Source organism: Nerophis lumbriciformis, linkage group LG30 (genome assembly GCF_033978685.3).
Source record: "Nerophis lumbriciformis linkage group LG30, RoL_Nlum_v2.1, whole genome shotgun sequence".
Classification (NCBI taxonomy): domain Eukaryota; kingdom Metazoa; phylum Chordata; class Actinopteri; order Syngnathiformes; family Syngnathidae; genus Nerophis; species Nerophis lumbriciformis.
Genome location: NC_084577.2, coordinates 22,377,602 through 22,397,586, shown reverse-complemented (window position 1 = coordinate 22,397,586; position 19,985 = coordinate 22,377,602). Strand labels below are relative to the sequence as shown.

The 19,985-nt window shown below is 41.3% G+C and overlaps 1 protein-coding gene across 2 annotated transcripts in view; it reads right to left on the bottom strand.

Moving 5' to 3' along the window:
- LOC133572903 (phosphorylase b kinase gamma catalytic chain, skeletal muscle/heart isoform-like) overlaps window positions 1–19,288 on the bottom strand; it is a 24,576-nt gene extending 5,288 nt beyond the window's left edge. Inside the window, exons 1-9 of one of the 2 annotated variants that reach the window (XM_061925980.2) lie at window positions 18,918–19,288; window positions 13,910–14,019; window positions 10,706–10,884; window positions 9,001–9,055; window positions 8,860–8,925; window positions 8,622–8,785; window positions 5,491–5,581; window positions 1,106–1,259; window positions 118–243 (exon numbers count right to left, since the gene is read on the bottom strand). In XM_061925980.2, coding sequence (XP_061781964.1) covers window positions 118–243; window positions 1,106–1,259; window positions 5,491–5,581; window positions 8,622–8,785; window positions 8,860–8,925; window positions 9,001–9,055; window positions 10,706–10,884; window positions 13,910–13,992 — 918 coding nt within the window. In that variant the 5' untranslated portion in view covers window positions 13,993–14,019; window positions 18,918–19,288. Of the gene's footprint in view, window positions 1–117; window positions 244–1,105; window positions 1,260–5,490; window positions 5,582–8,621; window positions 8,786–8,859; window positions 9,056–10,705; window positions 10,885–13,909; window positions 14,020–18,917 lie in introns of both variants that reach the window. The other variant, XM_061925979.2, reaches the window with a different exon arrangement.
- Window positions 19,289–19,985: the final 697 nt, after the last annotated feature.

The window sequence follows — 19,985 nt, the reverse complement described above, 5'->3', positions numbered from 1 at the left end:
AGAACATGCCCCTTAAAAAGTTAGTTGCGGGTTGGAAATATCCGGGCCCCACTTTGGACTGTTCTGCAGTCATTCAAAAGTTTGTTTCTGACATTTGAGCAGGTGTTTCAACCTTACCTTGAACTTCCTGTATGGACTGAACTGTCTGACTTCGTGCACGACATACTGGGAGAAGAAGGGATGATTGAGCGCGTCGATGACCGAGTAACGCTTCCTGGGGTCCACCACAAGCATCCGAGAGATCTGACAAAACACGGGAAAGAGTTCTTCACTCTTCTGTCATTTTCACCGGGTGATACAGTAGGTAAGGTTGTATTTTTTGCCTCATTTCTGTGAGAATCCTGCATGTGACTTTGTTGTCAATTTTTTTATTTTTTATTTTATTAAATCAACATAGAAAAAAAGACACGATACACTTTCAACTAGTGCATCAACCCAAAAAAAAAAACTCCCTCCCCCATTCACACTCACACACACCCACTCACACAAAAGGGGTTGTTTCTTTCTGCCATCAATACTCTGGTTCCCACAACATGGACAACACTTCTGCAAGGGACACAACACAGTCCCTGAAGCACACTTGATTGTTTGTGCTGCTGGTCCACTAACATTTTCATTTAATTACTTTTTTTTTTTTTTCTTTCTTCTCCCCTATGTAATTATTTTTATATTGTTTACTTTCCCTTTTATCCAAGAAAATATTTATTCATCTTATCTATAAAAAATTTAAAAAAAAAAGGAAAGAAAGGACCTTATCTTCACCAGACCTGGTTGTAAACGAAATTAGCTTCGTTTAAAGGTTTTTTTTTTTTTTTTAAACCAGGTCCAGTCCAGACAATGTCCAAGTCAATTCTTAACATGTACAGTACAAGACATACGAATAGAAATTTCATTTTCAGCAATGGCGCATTAAGGAGTGGGACTATCCAGGCCTAGCTGCATTGTGCTAAAACAACCACCAGGTATCAGCTCTTTCTTTTTTTGGACTTTTAAGTTGGTAGTGTGCATTTTGCAAACATTCTTCACTCACCCTTATAGTGAAGGATGAGGCAAAAACACAACTGTACAGGGAACATAAAAAGCAAAGACATAATGGGTGCCCAACCAAATCCTTGACAGTGTCTGAGCGGTCTTCCCACTCGGGCGATGAGAAGTCGTAAGTCCCGGCTAAGATCATACGCAGCATCAGCATCTGTTTCCTGTGCCAGAAGGGCGGCGAGCCGGCCAGGAGTGTGTACATGATCACCCCAGCGCTCCATCTAACCAGACAGAAATGGCCATGTCAGCATGTATTTATGACATATCATTTACACCAATAAACACACTTTGCCAGGGATGTCAACTTGTTTAGCACAGGCTGCCTTTTACTGTAAGCTCATGAGCCTTGTGTCAGCATTTTTACAAATCTGATGACACTATTCACACGTAATATTTATAGCTTGTCAATATCTTAAATCAGACAAATCACAGTAACTACTTGTTGCATAATTTGAATGACCTTTAATTCAATATTTTTACTGTCAGAATGTCATACAGGAACATTGTTTAAATGCTTTACTTGAATAATGTGTGCGCTCAAAATAAATATTGTGATTAATCTGCCTTTATGGGCGGTATAGCTCGGTTGGTAGAGCGGCCGTGCCAGCAACTTGAGGGTTGCAGGTTCGATCCCCGCTTCCGCCATCCTAGTCACTGCCGTTGTGTCCTTGGGCAAGACACTTTACCCACCTGCTCCCAGTGCCACCCACACTGGTTTAAATGTAACTTAGATATTGGGTTTCACTATGTAAAGCGCTTTGAGTTACTAGAGAAAAGCGCTATATAAATATAATTCACTTCACATTAATGCGATAATTTTTGTGATTAATCGCACAACTTTGACAGCCCTGATAGGGGTGCACACAAAAAATCCATTCACATCCGAATCACGATTCCTATTCATCCCGATTCTAAATTGCCATCCATCCATCCATCCATCTTCTTCCGCTTAATCTGAGGTCGGGTCGCGGGGGCAGCAGCCTAAGCAGGGAAGCCCAGACTTCCCTCTCCCCAGCCACTTCGTCCAGCTCTTCCTGTGGGACCCGAAAGCGTTCCCAGGCCAGCCGGGAGACATAGTCTTCCCAACGTGTCCTGGGTCTTCCCCGCGGCCTCCTACCGGTCGGACGTGCCCTAAACACCTCCCTAGGGAGGCGTTCGGGTGGCATCCTGACCAGATGCCCGAACCACCTCATCTGGCTCCTCTCGATGTGGAAGAGCAGCGGTTTTACTGTGAGCTCCCCCCGGATGGCAGAGCTTCTCACCCTATCTCTAAGGGAGAGCCCCGCCACCCGGCGGAGGAAACTCATTTCGGCCGCTTGTACCCGTGATCTTGCCCTTTCGGTCATAACCCAAAGCTCATGACCATAGGTGAGGATGGGAACGTAGATCGACCGGTAAATTGAGAGCTTTGCCTTCCGGCTCAGCTCCTTCACCACAACGGATCGATACAGCGTCTGCATTACTGAAGACGCCGCACCGATCCGCCTGTCGATCTCACGATCCACTCTTCCCTCACTCGTGGACAAGACTCCGAGGTACTTGAACTCCTCCACTTGGGGCAAGATCTCCTCCCCAACCCGGAGATGGCACTCCACCCTTTTCCGGGCGAGAACCATGGACTCGGACTTGGAGGTGCTGATTCTCATCCCAGTCGCTTCACACTCGGCTGTGAACCGATCCAGTGAGAGCTGAAGATCCTGGCCAGATGAAGCCATCAGGACCACATCATCTGCAAAAAGCAGAGACCTAATCCTGCAGCCACCAAACCAGACTGCGCCTAGAAATTCTGTCCATAAAAGTTATGAACAGAATCGGTGACAAAGGGCAGCCTTGGCGGAGTCCAACCCTCACTGGAAACGTGTCCGACTTACTGCCGGCAATGCGGACCAAGCTCTGACACTGATCATACAGGGAGCGGACCGCCACAATCAGACAGTCCGATACCCCATACTCTCTGAGCACTCCCCACAGGACTTCCCGAGGGACACGGTCGAATGCCTTCTCCAAGTCCACAAAGCACATGTAGACTGGTTGGGCAAACTCCCATGCACCCTCAAGGACCCTGCCGAGAGTATAGAGCTGATCCACAGTTCCACGACCAGGACGAAAACCACACTGTTCCTCCTGAATCCGAGGTTCGACTATCCGGCGTAGCCTCCTCTCCAGTACACCTGAATAGACCTTACCGATTCTAAATTGATTCATCATTTTCAAAAATCGATTAAAAAAATATTAGAAAATGTTTTTAGGCCATCTCCATGCAACCAGAAGGAGTTCTTCTAACCCAGGCTTGGGCAATTATTTTGACTGGGTGGGGGGCAAATTTAGAGAAAAAAATGTGTCCGGGGGCCGGTATATCTGATTTTTAGGAACACTAATACAAAACCGCACAATAATGTCTGAATGCTAAAAACGTTATGACAGACCACCTTAAAAAACAGAATGGAATTTTAAATTTTTTTTTACTGAATGAGACACCCAGAATGTACATGAAAATAAAGAATGTTGGATTTACAATATTAACTAGGAACGATAAAACACTGAATATTGACAACATATGAACGTCACACTCCCTTTCGATCGACTTATTTTACAATCAAGCGAAACGCAACAAAAATGCAACACAAACAGCGAAATATAAACGCAAAGGGTAAAAAAAAAAACACCTACAAAGTGATATATCTGATATTAAGATTTAGAACTTTCTTGAAAAAATCTGTGACTTAGATTACCATAGTAACTATTATATAATGCAAACGCACAGATTCCAACCATTGAAATACTTTGTATAGTTCAAGACTTACGGTAATTTGAAAACATCACTGCACATCGTAATGGCAGCTACACTTTCCATCTTAAAGGCCTACTAAAATGAAATGTTTTTATTTAAACGGGGATAGCAGATCCATTCTATGTGTCATACTTGATCATTTCGCGATATTGCCATATTTTTGCTGAAAGGATTTAGTATAGAACGACGACGATAAAGTTCGCAACTTTTGGTCGCTGGTAAAAAAAAGCCTTGCCTGCACCGGAAGTAGCATGACGTCACAAGTTGAAAGTCTCCTCACATTTCCCCATTGTTTACACCAGCAGCGAGAGCGATTGGGACCGAGAAAGCGACGATTACCCCATTAATTTGAGCCAGGATGAAAGATTCGTGGATGAGGAACGTGAGAGTGAAGGACTAGAGTGCAGTGCAGGACGCATCTTTTTTCGCTCTTAGGTACAAAGGCTCATTGGATTCCACACTCTCTCCTTTTTCTATTGTGGATCACGGATTTGTATTTTAAACCACCTCGGATACTATATCCTCTTGAAAATGAGAGTCGAGAACGTGAAATGGACATTCACAGTGACTTTTATCTCCACGACAATACATCGGTGAAGCACTTTAGCTACAGAGCTAACGTGATAGCATCGGGCTTAACTGCAGATAGAAACAAAAGAAATAAACCCCTGACTGGAAGGATAGACACAAAATCAACAATACTATTAAACCATGGACCTGTAACTACACGGTTAATGCTTTCCAGCCTGGCGAAGCTTAACAATGCTGTTGCTAACGACGCCATTGAATCTAACTCAGCTACGGACCTCGACAGAGCTATGATAAAAACATTAGCTCTCCACCTACGCCAACCCTCATCTGCTCATCAACACCAAAGCTCACCTGCGTTCCAGCGATCGACAGAACGACGAAGGACTTCACCCGATCATCGATGCGGTCGGCGGCTAGCGTCGGATAGCGCGTCTGCTATCCAAGTCAAAGTCCTCCTGGTTGTGTTGCTGTAGCCAGACGCTAATACACCGATCGCATCTACAGCTTTCTTCTTTGCAGTCTCCATTGTTCATTAAACAAATTGCAAAAGATTCACCAACACAGATGTCCAGAATACTGTGGAATTTTGCGATGAAAACTGAGCTTTTTGTATTGGATACAATGGCGTCCCAATACTTCCGTTTCAACCATCGACGTCACGCGCATACGTCATCATACCTAGACGTTTTCAACCGGAAAATTGCACTTTATAAGTTAACCCGGCCGTATTGGCATGTGTTGCAATGTTAAGATTTCATCATTGATGTATAAACTATCAGACTGCGTGGTCGGTAGTAGTGGGTTTCAGTAGGCCTTTAAAGATCTAAAAAAATTATTTGGGAATGTCCGTCTGGCCAGATTGAAAAGCTTAACGTGCGGCCTCCGGGCCTTAATTTGCCCAGGTCTGTTCTAACCTGTAACCAGTATTGAAAAAGTTGGATTATAATTATTATACCAAATAATACATTGTGAGAATCGGTTTAAATTAAGAATCGTGTTGAATGGAGAATCGATTCTGAATCGAATCATCACCCCAGGAATCGGGATTGGATCGAAGATTAACACCACTAGTTACTGATAATATATACAGAAAAAGACAGTATTCCAATCTTGAGGGAAGTGATTCTCACATGTCCACAGCAGTTCCGTATCCACCATGGTCTGAGTCCATGGAGCACTCAATGATCTCGGGAGCCAGATAAACGGGAGTCCCACACACCTCTGCATGAAAGACAATGTGACACTTTAAAGACAACATGTGGCAGTTCGAATAATCCCATTCAACAGAAGTTGTGTAAAAATGTTCTCTGAAGACTTTTAATGTGTGTTAATACATCACAACATGTCATATCAACCCCCAGATCCAAGGCAAACAATGAGTGGAGTAATATTCCTGCAGGTATCAGCAGATCTAAATAAATCCCTTTTAATGCAACTTAAAATAAATGTAATTCCCATGTCCTAAACACTCAAAAGTTTACAGTTTTCTGTATAGACACAATTGTAAGCATTTGACAATTATAATGTTGAATAGTTGAAAAGTCAACATTAACAGTGGCCAAAACAAGCACTAATGTACTCACAATATATAATAATGCAAGTAACCCTTTTAAACACAATAAACATATTCCTACCATTGTAATTGGATGGTCAATAATTTAATTATCCTAAATAAGTAAACAAACACAAAAATAAAATGTACTCTAAATCTGTGTTAGCAGAAATTGCACTTCAATACATATTGAACATTTTGAAGTGTACTTTTCTCCCCAATTGGAAAAACTGTGTCAGGCGGTTTGTTTTGTTGTCTTTATTTTTTATTTTTATTAATGCCATTTAAGGCCTTAATTTTCACAAAATCCATTTAATGACTTTTATAACTTTTTAATGACCTTTGAAAGCCCTCGATTAAATGAACTGTGCTTGTTTAGACTTAGACTTAGACTTAGACAAACTTTAATGATCCACAAGGGAAATTGTTCAACACAGTAGCTCAGTTACAATAATGGAAAGTGTAAGGATGGAAAGGACAATTCAGGTATAAATAGACTAATATAGCGATAAAAAAAATCTAACATATATTCGAATATATACATAATATGTGTACAGAATATTATATATACAGATATATTATATTATGTCAATAATATATGTTTCTACTCCTTTTCAGACAAGTGGTAAATGTATCCAGAGATTAATTTAACTCTTGTAATAAGCATGTCAGAAACAAATAAACCACAATACTGTGATAAAAAACAACTACAAATGCATGGTCGGTGACAACCACAATGTATCCAACTCCAATTCCTAACAGGTGCAAGGACCGTTTGTGCCAGCTCTAAGTGAATTGATACATTGATATTGTTTATGCAGTATCTGTTAACTGGTGAAAGTACATGTCTTGAGAGCGTGGTGTGTCAACAAAAATCCAATTCTATGCCCCATAGTTGCTTAGGGGTGATTCTTAGTTAGGAATTGGACATTAAAAGTTAGACCCAGAAACAGATGGCGTGAGAAGGGAGGCCCTAAAGCAGGGGTGTCAAACTCAAATACAGGGTGGGCCAAAATTTAAAACTGAACAAAGCCGCGGGCCAAGGTTGAACAAATTAACCATTTAATAGGGACCCAAACAAGTTTTGCATTGAATATTGAACAAGCAAGGCTTATATAACTTTATAGTGACATGCAAAATCCAGTTTCAAATAATAATAATTAAAAAAAATCAATGGCATATCAAATACAATTTAAATAAATATAGAATGCCTCTTTTCTATTTGCAGCTTTCTGAGGTAAATATCAACATTAACTTTTTCCACAGGCTAATAAATTTGAAAATAAAATAACAATGAATAAACCAACCATGCAGGACTTTAAACTGCTCAGTTTGCAACACACTGATCTCATTTGATGTGCCCAAGCCAGATACCTGCCATTTTTTCTTGGATGCTAGTTCATTAATTTCGGGGCTCAGGCTTTGGGCTGAGGCAACCTTCATTATCGAACGAAGGTGTTCATCAGTCATTATATCTCGTATTACACAGTCTTGGGGGCGTGCCTTAAAGGCACTGCCTTTAACGTCCTCTACGAGCTATCGTCACGTCCGCTTTTCATCCATTCTAACATCGTTCAGACCCAGTCACAAGATATGTGCGGCTTCTGTACGCACACACGAGCGAATGCAATTCATACTTCATCAACCGCGATACAGATTACACTGAGGGTGCCATTATAAAAAACTTTAACACTGTTAGAAATATACGCCACACTGTGAATCCACATTCAACAAGAATGACAAACGCAACATCCGCACCGTAACACAAAATAAACACAACAGAACAAATACCCAGAATCCTTTGCAGCACTAACTCTTCCGGGACGCTACAAAATACACCCCCCGCTACCACCAAACCTCCCCCCCACACACACACCTTGTAGCGTCCCGGAAGAGTTAGTGCTGCAAAGGGTTCTTGTTTGGTGTGGATTCACAGTGTGGCGTATATTTCTAACAGTGCTAAAGTTTTTTTAATCGGCTACCCTCAGTGTGACCTGTATCGCTGTTGATGAAGTATGCGTTGCATTCTAATGTGTGTACGTACAGAAGCTGCACATGTTATGTGACTGGGCCAGTACTCGTTGGACTGGATGAAAAGCGGATGTGACTATTATTGGGAGGGTCACTGAAATTGGGAGTCTCCCGGGAGGGTTGGCAAGTATGAGAATTAGCGGTGAATGAGGTGTTACCGCGGCACTGCCGTTGAATATAATCGGCGGGCCAGCTTTAGTGTTAATTTGATATCGCCTCACGGGCCAAGTGAAATTACACAGCGGGCCAAATTTGGCCCGCGGGCCAGAGTTTGACACCCATGCCCTAAAGGGTCCGGAGACATAAGGGGAAATGCAGGAATTCAGAGGGAGTAGCGGAATATAAACATCTAAACTCCAGCTCATGCTGGCCCCCATGACAGAAGTAGGTATAGTGTGTGGGCACAACATTCAGTATATGGAACTTGTTACCTGTCCAAACCCACACAGTTCAGGGCCAGACTTGTAGGCGTCTATGTTAAAACAAAGGACGTAGAACGGGGGCTATAAAGAAGGGTGTGTTCTGGCACACGAGAGAGACGTATCATTTGGTTAGATCCTGCAGGACCTGACATGATCAATAAAGTCTTTGTTCAACGATCCGTTACACAACCCTGCCGCCCTTCTGCCCGGAAAAAGGCGGCAAGGCCAACAGTACACCACATTTACAAGCTCTAACCTTTGAGTTTCTGTCCTGATTGGATTTGCACGGCGAAGCCAAAGTCGGTGAGTTTGATGTTCATCTCGTCGTCCAGAAGGATGTTCTCAGGCTTGAGATCTCGATGGACGATGTGCTGGTCGTGGAGAAACTGAACCACTTCCAGCAGAGCACGCATGATCTTCCTATGGAGAAAACCCTTAAGGCTGGTGAGGGTGAAAGCATGAAGATGAGGTATGGGGAGGATTTGCCGAGTCACCTTGTTTCCTTCTCACTCAGAGTCACTTTCTCTGTGAGGTAATCAAAAAGTTCCCCCCTCCTCATCCTGGGATTAATAAGACAAGTATTCAAATAAAATAACAGAGTTGTAAGCGGTATATTCTTACTTGAGCTTACGTACAGGTCAAAAACCAAGAAGTAGAAGGCATTGGATTCATAACAGTCTTTTAGCTGTACTGTAGGGAAATACTGAATTAGACATTTAAACAACTTGGCAAAGGTTAGTGAGACAACAAGTGAACAAAGTTAACAGTTGTGTTTGACTTCCAAGCATACTTGCCAACCCTCCCGGATTTCCTGGGAGACTCCCGAAATTCAGCGCCTCTCCCGAAAACCTCCCGGGACAAATTTTCTCCCGAAAATCTCCCGTAATTCAGGCCGAGCTGGAGGCCACGCCCCCTTCAGCTCCATGCGGACCTGAGTGACGTGTCGACAGCCTGTTTTCACGTCCGCTTTCCCACAATATAAACAGCGTGCCTGCCCAATGACGTTATAACTGTAGAATTGTCTGTAGATTGTTAATAATCAAATGTAAACAATCAAATGCAGATACTTTTTCTTATGCCTTCTGATCTCTCTCTCTCTCTCTCTCTCTCTGCCCACTACTTGCTGTCCATATCCTACCAAGTCAGACCTACACTGTTCCAATATCCATTTCTCCGTTCTCAATTGTTGATGACTGATGATAACAACCAAACCCAACCCCCCCCGGCCCCCTCCACACCCCGGATTGTAAATAATGTAAATAATTCAATGTGATGATCTTGTGTGATGACTGTATTATGATGATAGTATATATGATAGTATATATCTGTATCATGAATCAATTTAAGTGGACCCCGACTTAAACAAGTTGAAAAACTTATTGGGGTGTTACCATTTAGTGGTCAATTGTACGGAATATGTACTTCACTGTGCAACCTACTAATAAAAGTCTCAATCAATCAATCAATCAGAATGATCAAGGGCGAGTTCTTGGTTTCTTATGTGGGTTTATTGTTAGGCAGTTTCATTAACGTCCTCCCAGCGCGGTAACAACACACAACAACAGCAGTCACGTTTTCGTCTACCGTAAAGCAGTTCGTCTGCCGTAAACAGCAATGTTGTGACACTCTTGAACAGGACAATACTGCCATCTATGTCACGGCCCAGACGCACACCAGTGCGCAATCATCTGGGAGCCGCGCTGAGCGCACCTCCAAGCGCGCTCGCGCGCGCGCCTCACTCAAGCTGCTGCAGGCAGCTGCGTTCCATCTTCAATCAACACACCCGGCACTGATGAGAGGGACGACGACTTAAACAACCGCCACCAGAGATCCTTTGCCAGAACGTAGCAATCTGTACATCGTACCCTCCCTGTCTGCGTCCCCGAGTCACGCTGTGTGTCGTGTGCTTCTGGATCTTCCCTGTCTTCCTCGTGCTTCCTGGTTCTCGACTCCTCGCTCGCCCCCGGACCACGACGACTCGCTCCTGCCTCCCGACCACGCTTCCGCCCCCGGACAAGCCCTGCCTGCCTTGCCCTTGTCTGACAGCACCGCTCCTCTCAACACGCACCTCCAACACTTACGGTGAAACCCTCAAGTTAAATTCTACACATAGTCTGACACCCATTTCCTGTTTGGTTACATACACATCTAATATATACATATATTGATATATATAATATAATATATAATATCATATCATATAATATGACTTGGTGAATTCTAGCTGTAAATATACTCCTCCCCTCTTAACCACGCCCCACAACCACGCCCCCTCCCCACCCCCCACCCCCCGAAATCGGAGGTCTCAAGGTTGGCAAGTATGGTTCCAAGTGTGCTTACTAATGTTCTCCTGTCCAAACACTTTCTTGAGGATGTCGATCTCCTTCACCGTTGAATCCCGGATCTCCTCGATCTCCTGCGGGGTCGTCTTGTCTGAAGGGGTGATGTCGATGATCTTCACGGCGTACTCCTGAGACGACCGTTTGTCGACGCAGCGACGCACCACACTGCTTACTCCCCTGGGTGGCAGAAGACGCCTGACATGTTTCATCTACGCTTGTGTTGCAAGTAGACTTGTTGACGTGCACCACCTACAAAAAATCTACAATTTTAATAGAAAATATGTTACGCAGCAGCAACATGTGTGACATTTGAAAATGGATCTACTAGAATGTAGATCAGGCCTGGGCAATTATTTTGACTCGGGGGGCCAAATTTAGAGAAAAAAATGGGTCTGTGGGCCGGTATATCCATCTATCTGTATCAAAGCTGTGAAAATCTGATGTACAGTAGGTGTGCTTGGGTCCTATTTTTAGGAACACTAATGCAAAACCTCACAATAATGTCTGATTGAATGCTAACAACGTTATGACAGACCGCCTGAAAAAATACGGAATGGAATTTTACATTTTTTTTAACAAATGAGACACCCAGAATGTACATGAAAATAAAGAATGTAGGATTTACAATGTTAACTATGAAGGATAAAACACTGAATATTGACAACATATGAGCGTCACATCCCGTCTCGATCGACATATTTTACAATCAAGCGAAACGCAACAAAAATGCAACCAACACAGCAAAATATGAACGCGAAGGGTAAAAAATAAACCCACCTACAATCTGATACATCTGATGTATCACTAAGCTTTAGAACTTTGTCAAGACTCACGGCCATTTAAAAACATCACTGCACATCATAATGGCAGCTGCAGTTTCGATCTTAAAGATCTAAAAAAATGATTTGGGAATGTCCGGCAGGCCAGATTGCAAAGCTTAACGGGCCTCGTGCGGCCCGATATAGGCCTGATATAGATCAACATAATTGCTCAGATCAAGACATATATTTATCCCGGCTACTTGTTGCTAGGCAGACTTTATAGGGCTCAATCATTCAGTAGAAGCATTTAAGTCCCATCTTAAAACTCATTTGTATACTCTAGCCTTTAAATAGCCCCCCTGTTAGACCAGTTGATCTGCCGTTTCTTTTCTTTTCTCCTCTGCTCCCCTATTCCTTGTGGAGGGGGGGCACAGGTCCGGTGGCCATGGATGAAGTGCTGGCTGTCCAGAGTCGGGACCCGGGGTGGACCGCTCGCCTGTGCATCGGCTGGGAACATCTTTGCGCTGCTGACCCGTCTCCGCTCGGGATGGTGTCCTGCTGGCCCCACTATGGACTGGACTCTTACTATTATGTTGGATCCACTATGGACTGGACTCTCACAATATTATGTCAGACCCACTCGACATCCATTGCATTCGGTCTCCCCTAGAGGGGGGGGTTACCCACATATGCGGTCCTCTCCAAGGTTTCTCATAGTCATTCACATCGACGTCCCACTGGGGTGAGTTTTTCCTTGCCCTTATGTGGGCTTTGTACCGAGGATGTCGTTGTGGCTTGTGCAGCCCTTTGAGACACTTGTGATTTAGGGCTATATAAATAAACATTGATTGATTGATTGACATTGAATCATGACTGCCCCATAAGCCAATAAAACTATTTCCGGGAACAAACCAGGCACACTAAGGAAATTATTCCAAAAATAGCAACAAATAAGGTAAATGTCGCTATTGAATCATTACTCTGTACTGAATATAAAATACATTTAGAAAATAAAGACTAACAGCCTTTTAAAGGCTAGCATTTTAAATATTATCTATATGTGCAATTATTGACTGATTTGTGCACTAACCGCTTTCCAGTCCGTAGTTTTCAGATTTTTCGGTGTCTACTCCACGTGTGCTGCTCTATAGTGTTATCACCATCTGTGGTGCGCCATTCCATGGGTGTCCAAAGTGCGTCCCGGGGGCCAGCGAATTTTTTAGCGGCCTGCGGAATATTCTAAAAATCCATTCATCCATTTTCTACCGCTTATTCCCTTTTGGGGTCGCTGGAGCCTATCTCAGCTACAATCGGGCGGAAGGCGGGGTACACCCTGGACAGGTCGCCACCTCATCGCAGGGTATTCTAAAAATACCAAACTTTTTTTTTTAAAGAAATCAAAAAAACATAAAAAGGTGGAATATTGCATATTTTGTGTGTTTGCAATATAAAATAAACTATTTGACAAAAAAGTTATAAAAAAAACAAATTTAAAACAAACATTAAAAACTGAAGCTGAGCCACAGATTTAATTGCTGAAAGTAAAAAAATAAATACAAATTAAGACTTATTTTTAACACTTTTATCAGTGGAGTACTTTTAAATTCCCAATAATTACAGTGGGATATTTTTTTAAACTGTCATTGCTCCAAAAAAAGAATAATGAATTAAAAGCAATGTTGTTATAAATCATTGACCTATTTTAGGCTCCATCTTCCTCACATTAAATATTCCATTTTTAATTTTTGTTTGGGGGGAGATACTGCATAATTTCTGTTTTTGCCAAAAAACAGGATTTTCTTTGACAAAAAGGGCATAAAACCAAAAAAATGTCTTACTTCATATCAACAGATAGAGTTGAAGTTGATTTTGAGATTTAAGAGTTGAATAATGTTATTAAATATATCCATTACCTATTTATAACATTTTTATGATACATCAAAATGGCCCCCACATGCTTTAATTTTTTAGTGTGCAGCCCTCAGTAGAAAAATGTTTGGACAACCTTGCTATATGCTCTGTGCTGCCTCCTTGGCAACAAATAAAGCTGTTCTGAACTTGAATCTTGTGCATAACCGCATGAAGGAGAACATATTGGCTCAGTGTAATTCTACACCCTTGCAGCTACGACCAAAATGCCTGACACTGAATTGATGTTTTATTGCTTTCCAGCATTTGTGTCTCGTTCCTTCACTAATCAAAAGAGATGAAGTGATGTGCAGTAATGTGAAAACCCGCTCTGGACATACCTCACCAACAGTGTCGCTCAAGTAACAGCACTACAGATGGAGGGGAATGACAATGAGGGCACTCATTGTCTACTCACATGCCTCAGGGATGTATGGAGCACCAAAGGCATGTTAACTACATTCTCACTACATCTACTCTGATTGATTGTGGATAGTGAAAGTGATGTTTTGATCTAAAAGTACATACAGTACCTTCCCAGAATCTCCTTGGGGTCATACTTGTCATAGAACTCCTGGGCACCCACCCAGTCAGGGATCTCTTCTTCTTTCGTCATGATGGAGCGATCAACAGTTGTGTGCCTCTAGACAAAAGAAGAGGCAACAAAATATCAACACATCATTCCACAGGTACCTCCTGCTTCCTGCACCGCGCCTAATAATGTGCATTGTCGTATTTGCCTCTTTAAAGCCAGGTGGGGGCGCTGTTCCGCCATTTATGTTTCCAGGTAAAACTAAGATAGACTATACAGCACACATGTCAAACTCAAGGCTAGGGGCCAGATGTGGCCCGCAAAGCCCTGGAAATAATGTGAGGCAATACAGCACTTCATCTTTCTTATTAAACATACTCGTTCTTTTCCAATTTTGACAGAAAAAAATACATGTACTGCATACAATTGCAAAGTCTTTTAAACTTAAGAATTATCTGACCATGCATAAAATGTTATATAAACCCAAGGATTTAGAATAAAACCAAATTCTGTCTTACCCAACAATGTTAGTATTTGAATATTGCATACTTGCCAACCTTGAGACCTCTGATTTCGGGAGGTGAGTGGGTGGGGGCGTGGTCGGGGGTGGGGCGGGGCGTGGTTAAGAGGGGAGGAGTATATTGACAGCTATATACTGTGTATATATATATATATATATATATATACATCCTGAAAATATGCAAACAAAACTGTGTTTAGATAATTGATACTTCAAACTTGCATAAATAAATCTTAAGGAAATAACATAACTTGGCTTCTGAGAGCTTCAAAATGTAATGAATAAAATGCTAAAGTTGTTGATAAACAAGCAATTATTTTAATAATTAAATATGGTCATTTTAAATGAATTATTATGATAATTTAAAATTAATTATTTCAAATATGTTTATTTTAATGTATAATTCTATAGCTGGATGTAATAAGGAGTCAGAAAAAATACAAATAAAAATACAATTAATTTTGATGTTTTTAGCAAAATATAGTAAAAATGTATTTAGTTTTTTTTTTTTTTAATTAATAAATATATGTATTTTTAGGTAAGATAAACATAATAATACAATTGATCTCTAGTCTGGATGATTTAGTTCTTGTCACCCTGTTGTCCTCCCGTCGGGAAAAAAGGCTGTCCTCACTCAGATCCGCATGGAACTGGAGGGGCGTGGCTTCCAGCTCCGGCTGAAAATCGGGAGATTTTCGGGAGAATATTTGTCCCGGGAGGTTTTCGGGAGAGGCGCTGAATTTCGGGAGTCTCCCGGAAAATTCGGAAGGGTTGGCAAGTATGGAATATTGTTACTTGAAAACTTATACATTCTTAAATTTAATTAATTTCATTGACAAGCAATTCTATTATGGTCATACTCTTGTTTGCTAGCGGCTACAATTTCAGTACTATTGAAGATCTCTGCTCCTTCTCAACTCTGTGGTAATATTCGTTTCACAAAACACAACCAATAGTACGTTAATGTTAAATCTTACTTGTGAAAAGTAATCCCCCGATTCCTATTTTCAACAGTCCGCTCATTTGAGCATCTTTGTTTTCTACCTGTCAACTGTTAGTTTAGGCCAGACCTGGACAAATTAAGGCCGGGGGGCCACATGCGGCCCGTTAAGCTTTTCAATCTGGCCCGCCGGACATTCCCAAATCCTTTTTTTGGATCTTTAAGATGGAAACTAGCTGCCATTATGATGTGCAGTGATGTTTTCTAATGACCGCAAGTCTTGAACTATACAAAATATTTCAATGGTTGGAATCTGCGCTTATGGATGATATACCAATTACTATGGTAATCTAATTAGTTACTATGGTCATCTAATTAGTTACTATGGTAATCTACGTCACAGCAGCTCAGACGAGGCGCCAAGCAGTGTGGGCGGGAAAAGGGTTTCCACAGATGCGGAAGGAGATTTTCACAACAAAGTTCTAAAGCTTAGTGATGTATCAGATATATCAGATTGTAGGTGGGTTTATTTTGTACCCTTCGCGTTCATATTTCACTGTTTGTTGCATTTTTGTTGCGTTTCACTTGAGTGTAAAATATGTCGATCGAAAGGGGGTGTGGCATTCATATTTCGTCAATATTCAGTGTTGTATCGTTCATAGAAAAATGTAATATTTCATCTCGTTTTTTTTAAGGCGGTCTGTCATAACGTTTTTAGCATTCAATCAGACATTGATTGATTGATTGATTTAGACTTTTATTAGTAGATTGCACAGTGAAGTACATATTCTGTACAATTGACCACTACATGGTGACACCCGAATAAGTTTTTCAACTTGATGATGATCACTTAAATTGATTCATGATACAGATATATACTATCAGATACATGCTATCATCATAATACAGTCATCACACAAGATAATCATCAAGGTATAGACCAGAGGTCAGCAACCCGCAGCTCGAGAGCCACATGCGGCTCTTTAGCGGCGCCCTGGTGGCTCCGTGGAGCTTTTTCAAAAATGTATGGAAATGTACAAAAAAAAATGGGGTGAAAAATGTTTTTTGTTGTAATATGGTTTCTGAAGGAGGACAAACATGACACAAACCTTCCTAATTGTTAGAAAGCCCACTGTTTAATAGGTTTGTGTCTATCTTTCACTGAGTACTGATGCATTTAGCGAGCGCCATTTTGTCCTACTAATTTCAGCGGCCCTCGAACTCAACGTTGTGTGGACTGTGACTCAACAGTTTGTTTACATGTATAACTTTCTCCGACGCTGCCACAGAAAGACGTGTTTTATGCCACTCCTAGGTCTCATTTTGTCCAACTAACATTTTATGCTGTGCGTGAATGCCCAAAGGTGAGCTTTTTGATGTGATTGACTTGTTGGAGCGCTAATCAGACATATTTGGTCACTGCATGACTGCAAGCTAATCAATGTAATAATAGCTATTTAGGCTAGCTGTACGTACATATTGCATCATTTGTAGGTATATTTGAGCTAATTTAATTTTCTTTACATCCTAGTCACGTCCGTTGTGTCCTTGGGCAAGACACTTCACCCCTTGCTCCTGATGGCTGCTGGTTAGCGCCTTGCATGGCAGCTCCCGCCATCAGTGTGTGAATGGGTGAATGTGGAAATACTGTCAAAGCGCTTTGAGTACCTTGAAGGTAGAAAAGCGCTATACAAGTATAACCCATTTATCATTATTTATTTACTTATGTCCTCTGTCTATTTGGTTTGTTTTTCCATGTCTCATGACACATTATCTGTATGTATTATTGGCTGCATTTCTGATAGTTGTTAGTGTGCCGTGTTGTTCCAGACCACAGCAAACTTTACCTAGCTTGCAAAGATTGCAATAAATTAGAAGAAGACGGCCTGTCATTTCCTTTAACTTGAACACATACTGTACATCTATACATTTGGCCATTAAAAAGCCAGTCATTTCCAGGAGTTATCTCACCTTCTGAGAAGTTTTACTAATGTTTTTCAATGTTGTAAAAATGTGTAGAAAAAATATTACATTTCAACATTTCTGTCAACAAAGATTTGCGTCAGCCTACGACACATAGTCATTTTGATAGTAGGTTAATATAGCTAATAAGCCACTTACATCATGTGCTGCCTTCATTATAACACTTATATAAGTCTTTTAATTTTTTGCGGCTCCAGACCGATGACTTTTTTGTACTTTTGGTACAATACGGCTCTTTCAACATTTTGGGTTGCCGACGCCTGGTATAAATAAATAAATGATAAATGGGTTGTACTTGTATAGCGCTTTTCTACCTTCAAGGTACTCAAAGCGCTTTGACACTACTTCCACATTTACCCATTCACACACACATTCACACACTGATGGAGGGAGCTGCCATGCAAGGCGCTAACCATAGACATTTAATTATTTACAATCCGGGGTGTGGGATGTGGAGGGGGTTAGGTTTGGTTGTTATCATCACTTCAGTCATCAACAATTGAGAACAGAGAAATGGACATTGAAACAGTGTAGGTCTGACTTGGTAGGATATGTACAGCAAGTAGTGGACATAGAGAGAGAGAGAGAGAGAGAGAGAGAGAGAGAGAGAGAGAGAGAGAGAGAGAGAGAGAGAGATATCAGAAAGCATAAGAAAACATTATTGTGATGTTTTGTATTAGTGTTCTTAAAAATAGATATACCGGCCCCCAGACACATGTTTTTCTCTAAATGTGGCCCCCCGAGTCAAAATAATTGCTCAGGCGTCACGGTGGAAGAGGGGTTAGTGCATCTGCCTCACAATACGAAGGTCCTGAGTAGTCTTGGGTTCAATCCCGGGCTCGGGATCTTTCTGTGTGGAGTTTGCATGTTCTCCCCGTGACTGCGTGGGTTCCCTCCGGGTACTCCGGCTTCCTCCCACTTCCAAAGACATGCACCTGGGGATAGGTTGATTGGCAACACTAAATTGGCCCTAGTGTGTGAATGTGAGTGTGAATGTTGTCTGTCTATCTGTGTTGGCCCTGCGATGAGATGGCGACTTGTCCAGGGTGTACCCCGCCTTCCGCCCGATTGTAGCTGAGATAGGCTCCAGCGCCCCCCGCGACCCCAAAAGGGAATAAGCGGTAGAAAATGGATGGATGGATGGTTTAGGCTACTCGCCAGCTCCTCATCACCACTTCAAGATGGCGGCCGAATTTCTCGCGTCACAGCAGCCAATGCTGCGTCTACTTATAAGATGTCTATGGTCACAGGTGTTAAAACTAGTCATGTAAACATACATTTCAAAACGGTTTAATATGATGCCCATGTCACGTTTTGTCGGTAATAAAACACAATAAGTGAAACAAGTTAACTTTGGATGCAAAGCTGGTGCCTAATTGTTTGGCGGGACACGATGTCCGCCATTATTATGTTAACATCCGGATTTTACTTCCCCGAGTCCGTGCTGTACCAATGCTCCAAACAGTGACAAGATATTGGAATTAACATGGTTATAGCGACAATTTCCGCCAAATATTTGACAGGGCTTCGACGAATGGCAGTGAAGAGAAGCAGAAGTGTACTCACCGCGTCGCTATGAAAGAGTATGCATCATTGGGAGGAAGAAGACGAACAAGATGGAACTTCACACAGTAGAGTTGCGGCCATGACAGATGAGCTCTAATGTCAAGACACCAAAAATAAACTTGCTTTTCAAGGAAGGCAGCAGCTCTCTCTGTGTTGGGAGTGTCCAACACCTGAAATAACCTTCATTTCTACCTTCCTTTCACTAGTAAAAAAAATAACTCCCTGGGTCTTAAATAAGACTGTCCGGTATATCTAGTTATATGACTTCTTTTAAAAATGCCCCGCATGTCGTAAATATAACCATAATGTAGGCATTTACTACAAATATATTCCCTTTTTTTTACAATAGTTTCGTAAACAGCGGCTTCATATATGAGTATATTGTCGGATTGTCTTTCCTCTCTTTGACTCTCGAAGTCTTATTTATGACTTCAATATGATAGAAGTGAGGTTCGCGAACAAATCGACTTTTTTGGACGGCTCTTTTAAGAGACCGATGAAACCCGACTCCCAGTTGTGAGTCGTTTTTTTATGCACATGCAAATCTTGCGTTGGCAATTGCCCACTATTCGACTGGCAACTGGGATAGAAAATTAGTGAAAAAATAGATAGGAAAAATTGTAAAAAATAAATAAAAAATTATGTCTATCCATCTATATATATATATATATATACTGTACATACATACATATATATAGAGATAAATATATGTATATATATATATATACTGTACATACATACATATATATAGAGATAAATATATATATATATATATATATATATATATATATATATATATATATATATATATATATATATGCATATATAGAGAGAGAGAAATATATATATGTATATATACAGTGGGGCAAAAAAGTATTTAGTCAGCCACCAATTGTGCAAGTTCTCCCACTTAAAATGATGACAGAGGTCTGTAATTTTCATCATAGGTACACTTCAACTGTGAGAGACAGAATGTGGAAAAAAAATCCAGGAATTGACATTGTAGGAATTTTAAAGAATTTATTTGTAAATTATGGTGGAAAATAAGTATTTGGTCACTTCAAACAA